The sequence below is a fragment of the Kogia breviceps genome, chromosome X (genome assembly GCF_026419965.1).
Source record: "Kogia breviceps isolate mKogBre1 chromosome X, mKogBre1 haplotype 1, whole genome shotgun sequence".
Classification (NCBI taxonomy): Eukaryota; Metazoa; Chordata; class Mammalia; order Artiodactyla; family Physeteridae; genus Kogia; species Kogia breviceps.
In genome coordinates, this window is record NC_081330.1 from 88003377 (window position 1) to 88019037 (window position 15661).

General features: G+C 45.7%; 1 protein-coding gene across 1 annotated transcript in view; it reads left to right on the forward strand.

Annotated features, from left to right (window-relative positions):
* Positions 1–15085, forward strand: part of ITIH6 (inter-alpha-trypsin inhibitor heavy chain family member 6) — a 42148-nt gene extending 27063 nt beyond the window's left edge. The window contains 6 exon segments of the mRNA XM_059049738.1: positions 82–174; positions 1252–1287; positions 12137–12250; positions 13230–13284; positions 13286–13594; positions 14872–15085. Of these exon segments, the coding sequence (XP_058905721.1) occupies positions 82–174; positions 1252–1287; positions 12137–12250; positions 13230–13284; positions 13286–13594; positions 14872–15085 (821 nt within the window).
* Positions 15086–15661: the final 576 nt, after the last annotated feature.

Genomic DNA, 15661 nt, shown 5'->3' on the forward strand with positions numbered 1-15661 from the left:
AGAGTCTCCCCTTTGGTGGGCCGAGGATATCTTTGCCCTCAGAGTGTGAAGGATTTCTCTTATTTCTTTTACACTTGGCAGAAAATCCGCATTGGGACAGCAATTCTGAGGAGATCCTGGAAGGACCTGGAGACAGCATGGAATCTCGGGGAAGTTCTGCAGGGCTAGCAAAAGGTGAACAAAGAGCTCCCCTGACAAAGATGCCTGAGCTTTCATTTTCATTCAGTTAGAATTTTCAGAGGCATTGTGTGAGCCCAGAGGAGGGGCAATGTATTAATTTTCCATTGCTACGTAATAAATTACCACACTTAGTAGCTTAAAACACTCCCATTAATTATCTCACCGTTCTATGGGCCAGAAGTCTAGGCTAGAGTTAGTTAGGTTCCCTGCTCAGGATTTCATAAAACTAAAATCAGGGTGTCTATCAGACTGAGTTCTCATCGTCTTCCACATTCGTTCAGTTTGTTTGCAGAATTCAGTTCTTTGTATTAAGACTGAGATCGCTGTGGGATATTTTGGGGGGGGTTTTGTTTTCTTTGTTTATTTTGGTTTTTTCTGATTGTTGGCTAGCAGTCACTCTCAGCTTCTAGAGGCTTCCTGCATTCCTTGCCACGTGGCCCCGTCCATCTTCCAAAGACAGCCATGGAGAATATCCCTCTTGTTAAATCCTTCTCATACTTCAAATCCCTCTGACATCTCTGCCTCTGATCTCCAGACCAAGATTTAAAGGGCTCATGTGATTAGGTCATGCCCACTTCGATAATCTCCTTATTTCATCAACTGCACCACATAACATGACCTATTTATGGGAGTGATAACTCACCATATCACACCCTGAGGATTTTACAGGGTGTGTATACTGGGGAATCTTGGGGGACATCTTAGAATTCTACCTACCACAGGCAGAGAGCAAGAGAAAATAACATTTGAGTTGGCCTGGAAGAATAACTAGAAATTGATCTGTAGTAGCTAAAGGAAGGAGAACATTCCAGGTGGCAGGAAAAAACAGAAGCAAAGGGTCACTAGCAAGATAAGGCAGGGCACTCATAAGAATAGTCAGTTCAGTTGGGCTGGAGCATGCAGAGGAGCCTGGAGAGCTAGGCAGGGACTAGATACTAGAAAAGACAAATGCTGAGCTCAGGATTTTGGGGTTTATTTTGGAGGAGGTGACTGAGAGGCCAGGGAGCCCCAGAGTACCTAGGAATGTAATAGATCAGTCTCTTACCAACACAGTCCCCCTCTCTTTTGTAGGCATGGTGCCAAGCATCTTCACCTTCTCATCCTCAGGTAAGCCAGCCACCCTCGCTGTCCTGTTTGAGTACAGGACAGCTTGTGCACTAGGACTGGGGCTGAGCTGTCTCTCTGGGGAAATAGACATGGCCTCCTAACTTCTCCTCTCTCCATCCCTCCCCTCCTCTCCCATTCCTTCTGATCTCAAGTGACCTCAGTGTGCAGTGACTTGAAGCAGGGTTTTGGTTCCTGGTCAGAGATAGAGGTCAGGTTGTGGCAGTGAAAGCACCAAATCCTAGCCACTAGACCAGTGGCCCTGGCCTTTCAGCTTTGCAGAAAAGAATTCCCACAAAGATGGAAAGTAGTGAAACAAGTAAAGTATTTGTTAGAAGACAAAAGAGACAGTACATGTGGATAGACACAGGGGCGGACTCAGAAAGAGAGTAACACCCTCATGGTAGTTTAAATCACTTATATGGGGCATTTCTTCTGGGTTTCCTTTGGCCAATCATTTTGATTTGCCTGGTTCAGAGTCTGTATTTGGTATACCTCAGGATCCTTCCAATGTGTGCACCAAGATGGATTCCACCCAAGAGGGCTATGGGTAGTTTGGCAGCACTTCCCTTTTGACCTCCAAGGACCTTTCTAGTTGGGGAGATCTCCCTGACTTTGAGAATGAGAACTATGTGGTCTCTTATCTTCTATCTGGGCAGGGCCCAGCCTCCTCTCTCAACTGTCCTGCTATTCTCATCTTGGAGTATCGTCCACAGGTATTGAATCTCCAATTGCTTACCCTGGGGGGTATCTACCTCCTGCCTCAAATACCCCATGAGAGACATAGCCCCCAAGAAATATTTATGGGGAAGATGAAGGACAAAGGTCTATCTTCCATAGCTTCTTCAGGCTGGCAAGGGTCTTGTAGACCCTACCTAGTTGGGGTCACAGAACTCTTGCCCTGTCTCATTAAGGGGCCCCAGGGTGATTTCTGTTGTTATTTCGGCAGGATTGGCTGTGGGGAGTGGTTGGAGTCCCTGCAACACCATTGTCCTGTGATGCCCTAGAGAAAACAAACTAAATAATTAGATTAGAGAAGCAGGGGCTAAAGACTAGTAAAAGACTACTATAATCAGAGACTCAAGCAAGGGTAGGAAGCTGGTTATACAAGGTCAGCATATGTTTGTTAATCTCAGGCTTAAAATTTTAGTATATTTCTCTATTTCTAAAATGGAAGTTCTGCACCTGTTGGTTCCAGGTCTCCTTCTTGGACTGAAAGGTCTTGGTTGCAGATTTGCAACAGTATGGAAGACAACAGAACACTAGGCAAAATATAACATAAATCAGTATGGCTGAAACAAGGAAGGTTATAAGAAAATGGAAACCTCCCATCAGAGAGGTTCTTTTTCTTTGGTTCATGATTTTATTTTTACACCACATTGTAAAGCAACCATACTCCAATAAAAATTAATTTAAAAAGAAGAATGCTGGTATAGGAAGGCATGACAGTTCACAATTGCTTAATTCTTAGATATCACTAATAATTAAAGTTTTTAAGATTAAAGAATTCTTGGGCTTCCTTGGTGACACAGTGGTTGAGAGTCCGCCTGCTGATGCAGGGGACATGGGTTCATGCCCCGGTCCGGGAAGATCCCACATGCCACAGAGAGGCTAGGCCCGTGAGCCATGGCCGCTGAGCCTGCGCGTCCGGAGCCTGTGCTCTGCAATGGGAGAGGCCACAACAGTGAGAGGCCCGCGTACTGCAAAAAAAAAAAAAAAAAAAAATTAAAGAATTCTAAGGAATACATGTAATTATAATTACTAGAACCAATAAAGGAAACAACTGTGTATACCAAAAAATTAATTAATTAATTAATTTAATTTATCTTTTAAGTGAACTTAATTAGAATCTAATATTAATTCTATTTTTAATTTCTTTTTAAGAATATTACTATACTTTTACTTTTAAAGCCACTTCCTGTTACATTTTTAAAATCCTTTTCTTTTTTTATTAATTTTTATTGGAGTATGGTTGCTTTACAATGTTGTGTTAGCCTCCACTGCACAACAAAATGAATCAGCCATACCCATACAGATATCCCCTCCCTTTTTGGACTTCCTTCCCACTTAGATTATCACAGTGCATTAGAAAGGTTTTAATATCTTGTGGGATCCAGGAAAACAAGCTGGAGAACCAGTTTTCAATTTTCCTGCCCATAATAGCGAGGATTGGTGGTTAATTGTCTGCTGAAACCAGGTGGCTTGTTGTCGAATTTTCTCAATGTTAGTCTCTACCTGGGAAGAGGTGTTAATGTATGTGCAGCAAGAAGTGTTGGCAACTGCACGTACCCCTCCTTGTTCTGCCAACAGATAATCCAGGGCCAGTAGGTTGTCAAGTACCACTTTGACCAGCAAATCTAGAGACTTCTGTAAATTAGTGAGAGAGTTAGCAGTATTGTTACCTATGGCAGTAAGAGTATGAGACAAGTTTTGAAGGACATGTTGGTGGGCGGCTACTCCCCACCATGGTAATAATGTATACCAAAAGAAATAGGCATCTCCATCTGGGATGCCACCAGGTAAATCTCGAGTTAATTGAGTGAACAGTTTTAATGAAGTGGCCCAGTGCTTGGATTCGTTTAAGGAGTGGATTAAGAAAGGGGTAATCAAGGTTCCCAGCATACACTGTGTGGGCATGGAGTTATTTTGTAGGCAATTAGTGGTGCATGGTTTTTTATCTACCTGACATATGAAAACGTATCCTGGCAGGGCACAGTAGACTAACTCACCCAAAGTTTTAAAACCTAGGCATCCAGAGGGGGGAAGGGTAAACTGGGACAAAGTGAGAGAGTGGCATGGACATATATACACTACCAAACATAAAACAGATAGCTAGTGGGAAGCAGCTGCATCACACAGGGAGATCAGCTCGGTGCTTTGTGACCACCTAGAGGGGTGGCATAGGGAGGGTGGGAGGGAGGTTCAAGAGGGAGAGGATATGGGGATATATGTGTACATACAGCTAATTCACTTTGTTATACAGCAGAAATTAACACAAAATTGTAAAGCAATTATACTCCAATAAAGATGGGTTTTTTTTTTTTTTTTATAAAAAAGACTTAGCCATCCAATTCTATTGTTATGGAAAATTTCTCCAGCTACAAATCCAACCCGTTCCATTCACATCTGTCCTGCTATCTGCTTCTCCTGTGTGGATCATTCTTCCTTTGTGTAGCAAGTTAGAGTTTGAGCACAAATAAGTAACTGGAATTCTGGCTTGGGGGGCCATTATAAAACGCTGGGATGCTTTAATGCCAGTTCTTCATCCTCCCAGTTTGACTTCATATTCTCCTTCTGTTGCTAAAGGGAGAGTTAGGAAAGAGACGTTAGAATTTTCTTCAGTAGGAAAATGAACAATTCTGACTCTGTACATTATGGTTCTGAGCCTTGGGTCTCTGGTAGAAGACCATTTTCCATCAGGAACTTGGCTAAAATTCCTTACAGGATGGACAAGAGGGTTGCTCTGGTCCACAATGGACTTAGCTCAGGGTAAACAAATCCAGCATTCTGTCAATAGAGTGGAGGAAGCAAGAGTTTGTGCAATGTGAACCAGAGTTGCTATCCATCCTGTGAATAAGGGAAATAGGCATAGAAAAGCTAAGGCTTCATAGTAGCCCCAGTCAGAGTCATATTTAAATCACCTAGCGTGGGCAGAGAAGTTTAGTAAATTCCAAGAGCAAAGGTGAGAGCAAAGAAGACAATAGTTATCTAAATCTACCAGAGCCTATCAATTATTCTGTAAGTGGATTGGAGTACCGGAAGGCAAGAAGGAAGATAGTGGCTATGGGTACTTAGCTTAGGGTCTAAGAAGTCTTTTTGTCCTTTTCAAATAAAAGCTTCAGGTCTTGGAGAGATTCATTCATCCACCTGGAATTTTCAGGCTTTCCTGGGTCCTCCGAATCCTGTGGAGACTCAGAGGAAGGGGTGGATTCACAGGAATGGCTGGAATGTGGGTCTTCAGGTTCTTGTAACATATCAGTGGAAACAGGATTAATCCTGGACAGATGAACCCAGCTGGTGACCCCCTGGAGTTTAACTGCTGTAGGAGTGCTCAGCAGGACTTGGCAAGGACCCCCCCCCTCCATTTTGGGAGTAGCTGATGACCAGGTGACTCATTTTTCCTGGTCTTTAAAAGTTCCCAATCTCCAGGTTTTACAACAGAGTGACTGGGACTGTCATCTGGAGAGGGCCGTACTCTGTTGCCATGCTCTTGTATAGCCTCTGCACCTGGCCTAGGTTTATAATGTATTTAAGAACCTGGGTTTCTGGGTCAGTTATCAAGTCCAGAGTAAGGAATATCCTTCTGTATGTCATTTCAAACGGGCTTAACTTAGTGGTTCTTTTAGAGGCTGCTCTGACCCTTAAGAGGGCTATTGGCAGCAAGCAATACCACGACTCTGACCTTTCCTGATGGATTTTGCCCAAGGTTTTCTTTAGAGTATGATTAGCCTGTTCCACTTTTCCTGAAGACTGTGGTCTCCAGGATGAATGGAGGTTGTATTTAATCCCTAAAGCCTGATTAAGCTGTTGAGTGATCTTTGCTACAAATGAAGGTCCATTGTCACTCTGAAGGTGACGGAGCAACCTGAATCTAGGAATACTTTCCTTTAGGAGAGCCTTAGCCACTTCAGTTGCCTTCTCTGTTCTAGTAGGGAAGGCCTCTATCCATCCAGTAGAAGTATCTATAAAGATTAGTAATTATTTGAAACCCTGGAAAGAGAGCATCTGAGTGAAATCTATTTGCCATTCCTCTCCTGGTTAAGTCCTACATCGCTGGACTGGGTTAACAAGAAGGGGAGGCTTGAAGTTGCCTCCTGGATTATGGGTGGCACAAAAGGCACAGGCTCAAGTAACTCTTTTAATTGTCTCCGGGATCCTTTTCCTTGTAAAAAGATGGAAAACGATTATAGACATTGCATCTTTCCCCAGATGGCGAGAATCATGTAGCCCTTTAATAATTTTCCATTGGTCAGAGAGAGGTATGAGCAATTTCTGATCTATGTGCCATGGGCCATCCATTCCCTTAGTTCCTCCTCTGTCTCATGTCCAGTTCTCTTTGGAAGTTGAGTACCTGGGTATAACGTTAGAAGGGGTAAGAGATGGGATTAATGCCATTTCAGTTATGGGCATCAAGACTGCTTTCTTTGCTTCCCGATCTGCCCTGTTGTTTCCTTGGGAAATTTGAGAAGTTCCCTTTTGGTGCCCGTGGCAGTGAATGACAGTTACCTGTTTTGGTTTTTGAACCACTTCTATGAGCTGTAAAATCTCATCCCTATGTTTTATAGGGAAATTTCTAGCATTTAGGAGTCTTCTCTCTTTGCCGATAGCTGTGTGGTCATGTAAAACAAGGAAGGCATATTCTGAGTCGGCGTATATATTTACAATCTTTCCTTCCCCTAGGATTAAGGCTTGGGTTAGAGCTATCAGTTCAGCCTTTCGGGCTGAGGTGTTAGGTGGCAAAGGTTTTGCTTCTATGACAATATGCATGCTCACAACAGCATACCCTGCCCTCCTAACTCCATCTTTAAGGAAACTACTGCTATCAGTTAACCATTCTTCCTCAGGGTTTTCTATGGCCTGGTCTGTTAGGTCAGACCTATAGGCATAGACATGGTCAAGGGTTTTGAGGCAAAAATGTGTTAGCTCTGGGCTTTCAGCGGACATTAGTGTAGTGGCATTAAAAGGGTGGCAAGTTTTGAGGGTTAGCTCTGGGGAGTCAAGGAGCAAAGCCTGGTACTTAATAAGATGGCCTCCAGTTAGCCAATTGTGGCCTTTTATATCTAGAATCCCTTGCACTTAATAAGGGGTCTGGACTTCCAGTGGCTGTCCAAAGGTGAGCTTGTTGGCTTCTTCCACTAATAAAGCAGTGGCAGCTACTGCCTGGAGGCAGCCAGGCCAACCTTGGGCCATGGAGCCTAGTTGCTTGGAAAAGTAGCCTATAGACTGAGGAATTTCCCCTAGATTCTGTATAAGGACACCAAAAGCTGTCCCCTGATTTTCAGCCACGTACGAGATGAATGGCTTTTCAAATTGGGGAGACCCAGAGCAGGGGCTCTGGTGAGGACCTGCTTGATAGCATTAAAAGCCTTTTCTTATTCCCCATTCCAAAGTAATAGCTCTGTATCTGGGCCTTTAGTGTCTTCATATAGGGGCTTAGCCATTAGCCTGAATCCTGGAATCCAAATTCTACAAAATCCTGCCATGCCCAAAAAGGTACGGAGATGTTTCTTTGTCTTTGGTGTGCTTAGGCCTGATATAGCTTGGTTTCTATGTGGAGATAACTGTCTACTTCCAGGGTTTATAATACATCCCAGATATTTAACTTTTTACTTTGAGATTTGTGCCTTTATCTGAGAGACTCTGTAACCACAGGATCCAAGGATATTAAGGACTTCAATGGTATTTTGATCTGAGGTCTCCATGGAGGGACAACATATTAATATATCATCTACATACTGTATAATAGCCCCTTCGTTCAGGTGTATTTCCCTTAGTTCCTTTCCTAGGGCCTGGGTGAAAAAGTGTGGACTGTCCCAAAACCCCTGAGGCAATACTGTCCAGGTATATTGTTGCATTTGGCCTGAGTCGGGGTTAGTCCACTAGAAGGCAAATAGATATTGTGATGAGGGATGAACTGGGATGCAAAAAAAAGGCATCCTTTAGGTCAAGTGCAGTAAACCATTTAGTGTCCTCAGGGGTTTGGGCTAATATGTTATAAGGATTGGCCATGAGGGGATGTATAGGGACCACTGCATCATTTACTGCTCTAAGGTCTTGTACCATCCTATATTCCCTATCTGACTTAACAACTAGCCTAATAGAAGTATTGCATGGAGACTGGCAGGGCACCAAGAGGCATGCATTAAGAATTCATCTATGAGGGGTTGTAAACTCTTCTTCACTTCCAACTTTATAGGGTATTGTCTCTTGTTAGGGTAGGCAGCTTCTGGTCTATGGCTAATTCTTGCAGTTGGGCATTTATGGCCCTTCCAGGGATTCCTTTGTCCCATACTGAAGTGTCCACTGCTTGTAGAATATGGCTGGGAATAGGACCTTGCTCTTCCAGTTGGTCTTAGTCAGAGTCAAGATAAGGGGCTGCTCGGGGCCTCCTCAGTGGAGTATGGCCCTGAGGGAGCTCAGAAGGTCTCTTCTCAGTAGTGGGGTGGGACACTCAGATACAACTAAAAAGGCATGCGAAATCAACCACTGCTCAAATTGGCAAGTTAGAGGCCCAGTAAAGTAATGGGTGCTAAGCTTTTCATCAACACCAGTCACAGTACAGCTTTTGGAGGAAAGAGGTCTAGAGTGAGAAATTAAGACAGAGTGAGTGGCTCCCATATCAATTAAAAATTCAATCTTCTTACCTGCCACATCAAGGACTACCCAGGGCTCCTCGATGGAGATAGACATCTCATTGGGGGGGAGCCGCCAGAATCCCCAGCCCACCTCAGTGGTCGAGCATGGCCATCTTGGGAGCGGGAGTCCCCCTTCTCCTTTGGGACTGAGGGCAGTCCCTCTTCCAGTGACCTATTTGTTTGCAGGTTGGGCATGGCATGGGGGGCTCTTTCTGGCAATCTTGGGCCCAGTGGCCAGTTGACTTACATTTGTAGCATTCCCCCTTGTTGGTCTTACCTCCAGATGGAGAGTTGGACTTTCTTGGCCCCCTTGAGTTGTCCTGAGGTTGCAAGGCATGGCTGACAGCAACACCTATCAGTTTTGCATGAGCCCTGGCCTGTCTTTTCTCATGTTGGGTTCTCTCTTCCTTCTCAGCTTATCTCGATTATTAAATATTCCAAATGCCACATCTAGGAGTTGGGGCATGGGTGTTTGTAGGGCTAATTGTAATCTTTGGAGTTTCCATTTAATATCAGGGGTGGACTGACTAATAAAGTGTTGTGTTGTCCCAGCAGGGGCTGAGTTTCATAAGTGGAGGGATCTATGTTGGTATACTTCCTAAAAGTCTCCACAAGCTGCCCATGAAAGAGGGCTGGATTTTCTTCTTCTTCTTGGGTCACTCCTTTAACCTTTTCATAGTTAACTAACTTTTTGATACACTTTCTCATCCCTTCTAATACACTTTGGAGCACATGCTTCCTGGCTTCTGTTCCTGCCTGCAAATTATAATTGCAAGGGGGTTGCTGATTTGAGACTGCATCTCCACCCATAGCATAATGTTTGGGTTGGGGTCTGGCAAGCTGGTTGGCATGTCCCTGGGCAGCTGTCCAGATTCTCTGTTTTTCCTCAGGAGTACAGCAAATAGATAGAATTACTTGGACATCCTTCCAAGTTAAGTCATGAAACCCTTCAACAAACTTAATAGGGTCTTCAGAAAGTTGGCCCCATTTCTGTTTGCATTGGGCTAAGTCATTTAAAGAGAAGGGCACATGTACTTTGATTGTCCCTTCTCCATTTGCCACTTCCCTAAGAGGGCATAGTTTCCCTGATCCTGGGTGATAGGAAGCTCCACTGCGAGTTACCCAAGAAGGACTAGCCTCTCTTGGGGTAATGGAGGGTCTGGTGGGACATAAGGAGGTGCAGTTTGGGGTCAGTCAGAGGGAGCAAGAGGAGTAGGTGGCTCTGGAGAAGTAGGGATACTGTCAGGAGTAGGAGGAGCTAGGTTTCACCCTGAGAGATGGGAGAGCTTAGAATGGGGGTCATCTAAAATGTCAGGAGAGTTTTCTGGTTCCCCAGGTTTTGAATTATAAGAGCCATATAAGGTGGGACTTTGGTTAAGGACTATGAAAGCCTGAATATAGGGAACCTCAGTCCACTTTACCATCCTGCAGAAATAGAGATCCAATTGCAGAATGGTATTGAAATTTAAAGACCCATTTTCAGGCCATTTTTCTCCACTCCCTAACTTATACAAAAGCCAGGCACTGTTACAGTAGAACTTAAGTTTTTCCTTTCTTAGCCCTTCTATTTTAAAAAAATTTCCAGTTCTTAAGGATACACTCCAGAGGTGTCTCTTCTTGCTTGGAGGGGGATCCTCCTATGTTGAGTAACTTGCAAGCGAGAACAAGAGAGAGCTTCTAGAATGGAATCTGGCATTCTGGAAACATTTATCAGGAAGTTTTAACCTGAAGGGATTCAGGGCATCGCCCAAATTCCCTTCAAACCTGATGAGGTTTCAAGCGTCCTCTAATCTCCCATAGATTTCTAACCAGACATCTCTGGTCTTCCATTGTGCAAGGCTTCTCCCCCAACATGGCCAGAGGAGAACCTTTGAACCAGTGCAGACCAGACGCCAGAACTTTCCTTAAGAGGGATCCCTTGTCTATAGAGCTTATGTCCTGTGATAAGTCTTCCTATGCTGGGTTGTATTCCTCGTGACTGAGCATCTACAAAGTTTATAATTCGGGTTTCTGGGTAGCGGCCAGCCATATAGGCTGTCCATAGCAGTGTGTAGGCTGCCAAGACCTGGAGTGAAGGGGGTCCCATAGATGCAAAGAGAAACCCTTGGAGAAATTGGAGTTGGGCGCTATGGAAGATGCCACAGGGTTCAAGGTTCCAGGACCGGAAGGTGGAGAAATTCTCATAGTAAATTTCTGGGCGTTGAGTGAGGTGAGAGACTAGACAGCAAAATAACCCAAAATCCTTTGCCCTGTCTGGCAGCTAAGAGAGAACTGGGAAGCGTCTGACAATTTTGTCTCACACAGGCAGCACTGGATTTGTCAGTGGCAGGGATGCAGTTTAGGAATGATGTCCAGGAAATCCTTCCCTAAAAAGGCACGGAGAAACAAAGTGAGAAAGAGACCTTGTTGTGCAAGTAATTTCTGAAAGAAAAGCATAGTGGAGGGTTCCATATGGGACAGTGAGAGAGAGAGAGCGAGAGAGAGAAAAAGAGACTCCTTGGGTTCCTTCTCAGTTGGAAATCACGTTTCCACCATGTCCCAAAGGATAGCATCAGCTGTCACCCAAGTGTTATTTGAATCTGCACAGCCTGGGGAATCTGCCTGCCACCCTCAATGTTGTTGGGGGTAGCCACAACGCTGTGAGCAGACAGGGGTTATGCCCTGCAGATCTTGAAAGGAAAGTGAAGTGGAGAGTGAGAAAGAAAACAAGAGCGAAAGTCAGGGGCCTCAGGCCGCAGCTGAGTGAAACCCACTGTTTACCTTGAATGCCTGAATTCCCGGGTTTTGGAACCAAATATGATCTCGGGTGCCTCAGCCTGCAGCAGTTTGAAGCAGGGTTCCTGTTCCTGGCTAGAGATTGAGGTCAGGTCGTGGCAGTAAGAGCAGCAAATCCTAGCCACTAGACCAGTGGTCAGTGAACAGGCTCTGGCCCTTCAGCTTTGCAGAAAAGAATTCCCACAAAGATGGAAAGTACTGAAACAAGTAAAGTATTTATTAGGAGGAAAAAGAGTACAGTACACATGTATAGACACAGGGACTGACTCAAAAAGAGAGTCACGCCCTCGTGGTAGTTTAAATCACTTATATGGGACATTTCTTCCAGGATTCCTTTAGCCAATCATTTTGATTTGCCTGGTTCAGAGTCTGTATTTGGTATATCTCAGGATCCTCCCAATGTGTGTGCCAAGATGGATGCCACCCAAGAGGCCTATAGGTAGTTGACATCACTTACTATGGGGTGGCACCCCCTCCCTTTTTGACCTCCAAGGAGCCTTTCTAGTTGGGAAGGTCTCCTTGACTTTGAGAATGAGAAATATGTGGTCTCTTATCTTCTATCTGAGCAGGGCCCAGCCTCCTCTCTCAATTGTCCTGCTATGCTCATCTTGGAGTTTCTGTCCACAGGGAATGAATCTCCAATTTCTTACCCTGGGGTGCCCATCTACCTCCTGCCTCACTTCTAGGGCCATAACTTCAGAGTTGTGCCTCCTGCCTTGCAGTGGATGGGGACACCTACTTTGTGATCCACATCCCATGCTCAAAAGAGAGGATCTGCTTCACACTAGATGGGTGCCCAGGGGACCTACTACAGCTCATAGATGACCCAAAGGCAGGTGAGAGCCCCAAAGACTCTACCTCATATAACTCCACAGACAGATATACACATGTCAACACCCCCAGACATTTGTGGGCTAATACAAACACATAGCAGGGCACTGCACTAACACACAAGTACATACCCAGACACATGGAAACACACACAAATATACTCTAACACCACGACACTCACAGATACACATACACACACACTAGAGAATACAGTAAACTCACAAAAATACACATCCAGGCACATATATTTTGACACTTTCCACACCTGCACATAATAACATACAAATAGGCATCCAGATACACAGAGATGCACAACACATGCCCAGATATACACAATGACACATATATCAACACACTCAGGCACACATACATGCGCTGGTAACCGCACTCATCCCAATACACAAGAATTCAACACAATAGGTACACATACTCTGCTACTCTAGACATATAAAACACACCAAAGCACACAAATACCATGACACACAGCCAGATGCATGCACACTGGCACCCCCAGATATACAATATGTACCAACACACAACCAGACACACACAACATAAACTATTCACCAAGACTTATAACACCAACATATCCAGAGACACATATACACATATAACCAAAAAAATACACACTCTACCATAACACCTTCCCCAAATATGCAGATGCACTGATATGTCCAGAGATACTCATATGAACAGAACTAAACACACACATTTACACACTCAGAGGCAAGCACATACACACAAACAGCCCCACTGGGGTAAGCATGCACACATATACATACATGTTCATACATTGCACAGGAAGGAGCAGCTAGATGGGTGGTGGTAGAAGCACTTTCCTCAGGAGCTAGCTCTCTAACCACAGATCTGCACCACTTCATCTGAACTTCAGGCCCTGAGACTTCACCTTTCCTGTGCTGTGGGTGACTATGTGAATGACCATGTGAAAGCCTGTGCTCCCAGCAAGCATTCTTCTCCCTCCAGGGCTGCATGTACATGGACAGCTGCTTGGGGCACCATCAAGGCCAGGGCACAAGGACCTACTTCCAGACCATCACAGTTACTAAAGACAAATCCCGGGCCTACACTATCACCATCACCCGCAGTTCCATATCCATGCAAGGTGAGGGTACCTTGCTTCTGTCCTGGGACCAGTCAGCCCTACTGAAGAGGTCCCAGCTGGAGCTCCATGTAACTGCTGCAGCCTACCTCATCCTCTGCCTTGGGCCCCACCTTGAGTTCCTAGTCCTCCAGCACCGTTACCAGAAACTCAGCACCCCGCAACTACCCCACCTGGGGCTCTATGTGATCAATGGCTCAGGTCTCAGACCCTTGGCCCATGGCCTGCTGGAAAAGTGTTACTGAGGCTGATAGTGGTCAGAGAGCACCAGTCCCAAGAGACACTCTGACAGGGTGAAAGGCCAGTGAGTCCCCAGCACCTTGACCCTCAAACCACAAAGAGGAATCAGAGCCAAGCTGTGCCCTTGGAGAGCTCCTGGTTTAGGAAGAAGACAGACCCAGGACTTCCCTGGGGGCGCAGTGGTTAAGAATCTGCCTGCCAATGCAGGGGACATGGGTTCGAGTCCTGGTCTGGGAAGATCCCACATGCCACAGAGCAACTAAGCCCGTGTGCCACAACTATGGAGCCTTTGCTCTAGAGCCTGCGAGCCACAACTACTGAGCCCATGTGCCACAACTACTGAAGCCCGTGCGCCTAGAGCCCATGCTATACAGCAAAGAGAAGCCACCACAATAAGAAGCCCATGCACCACAACGAAGAGTAGCCCCTGCTTTCCACAACTAGAGAAAGCCCACACACAGCAACGAAGACCCTATGCAGCAATAAATAAATAAATAAATAAATAAAAATAAAAATAAAAATATATATGACAGACCCAGGCATGGATAGTGATCCCAGGGAGTTATCAGTGCTAGACAGAAAGCAGTCCAGGGAGCTGGAGGAACCCAGGGTGAGGCATCCTGCCCAGCTTTGGAGTTCAAGAAGGATCTCCTACAGGAGAGAGACCCACACCGAGTCTGGAAAGCTGAGCAAACTTGTAGAGGAAAGGAATGGAGATTGGAGGAGATGGAGTTGGAGTGATCAGACAAGTGACAGCATGAGGAATTTGGCTTTTTCCTGCAGGCAATGGGAGTCATGAAAAGGCATAAGCAGGTGAAAGATACAGTCAGATCTGAGTATTACAAAGATCCCTCTGGAGGCTGCTGTAAAGGGGGGATTGCAGGAAGCCAGACTGTAGGTCAGGAGACACTAGCAGAACCTGAGGCAGAGGCACATGCCAAAGAGTTTGGGCAGTGATGGTGGGTTGGACAGATATTTTTACTTCCTCTGAACCTCCTCACTTCTCCAATCTGCTTTGTCATCTCCTTCAAGCTGGGCTGAAGCCCTTCTGCTGCCATCTCATCCACCTTGGCTCTCTACTTTCATACTACTGTCTCATCTGGCTCTTCCACATTTCCCACAATGCTCAGCCTCTTCCCTCCTCCAGGCCTTTGCTGCCCCTCCTCCCTCCCACTTTTCCTTCTAGGTTTCCTGCTTTAGGATCCTCTCAGAGCTGTCAGTAGGACTCAGGCCACTGCCTTAACTGGTGTTGCATCTCTCTCCCTCAGGACAGTTCCAGCATGCAGACATTCAGCTGGTGGCAGGGCCTATGGGGCCAAGCTTGAGGAGGCACCAGGGCCCAGATGTGCCTGTGATCCTAGGCAAGAGGCTGCTGAAGGACTCACCAAGGCTGACACCCCGCTGGGCTTCCTGCTGGCTGGTGAAGCATTCTCATGTACAGTGGCTGCTGGGCCACTCCTACATTGCCTATGTCCTGTGATGGCCCCTGAACCCCAGAGCAGGAGACCTGAGTTTTGGAGACCCAGAGGCCAGGGCATAGGGTGAGCCAGGAACAAAGTCCCGAGGACGTGGAAACACACAGGGACATGCACACTAATACATGCACTAAGTGACACATATACCAGAACACACACACAAAGAAATGCAGATCTATGGACCTAGAGGCTTAGGGACTTCTGCCTCCTCACAGTCCTTACTGTCTCCAGTCTCTACTCTTTTCAATCCATACTCCACAGCAGCCTTAGAAGTGACTTCCTTAAAACAAAAAACTGAGGCACCAGTCCTGCTCACGACCTTCTCTGGCTCCCATGACATATTTAAAGCTCTTACAGTTCCGCTAACAAACAATGCTCTCTCCCACCAATGGTCCTTTGCATGTGCTTTCCTTCTATGTGGGACTCCCTTCCTTGGCTTCATGCAGGTAAATTTTACATATTCTTCAAGTTTTAGTTGTCACTTCCTCTAGGAGGCCTTCCCTGACCCCTCCCATAGATTGAGTGTGGTCCCCTCCTGTTACCATAGCCCACCCCCACATTCCATTCAAGCTCACCTATTA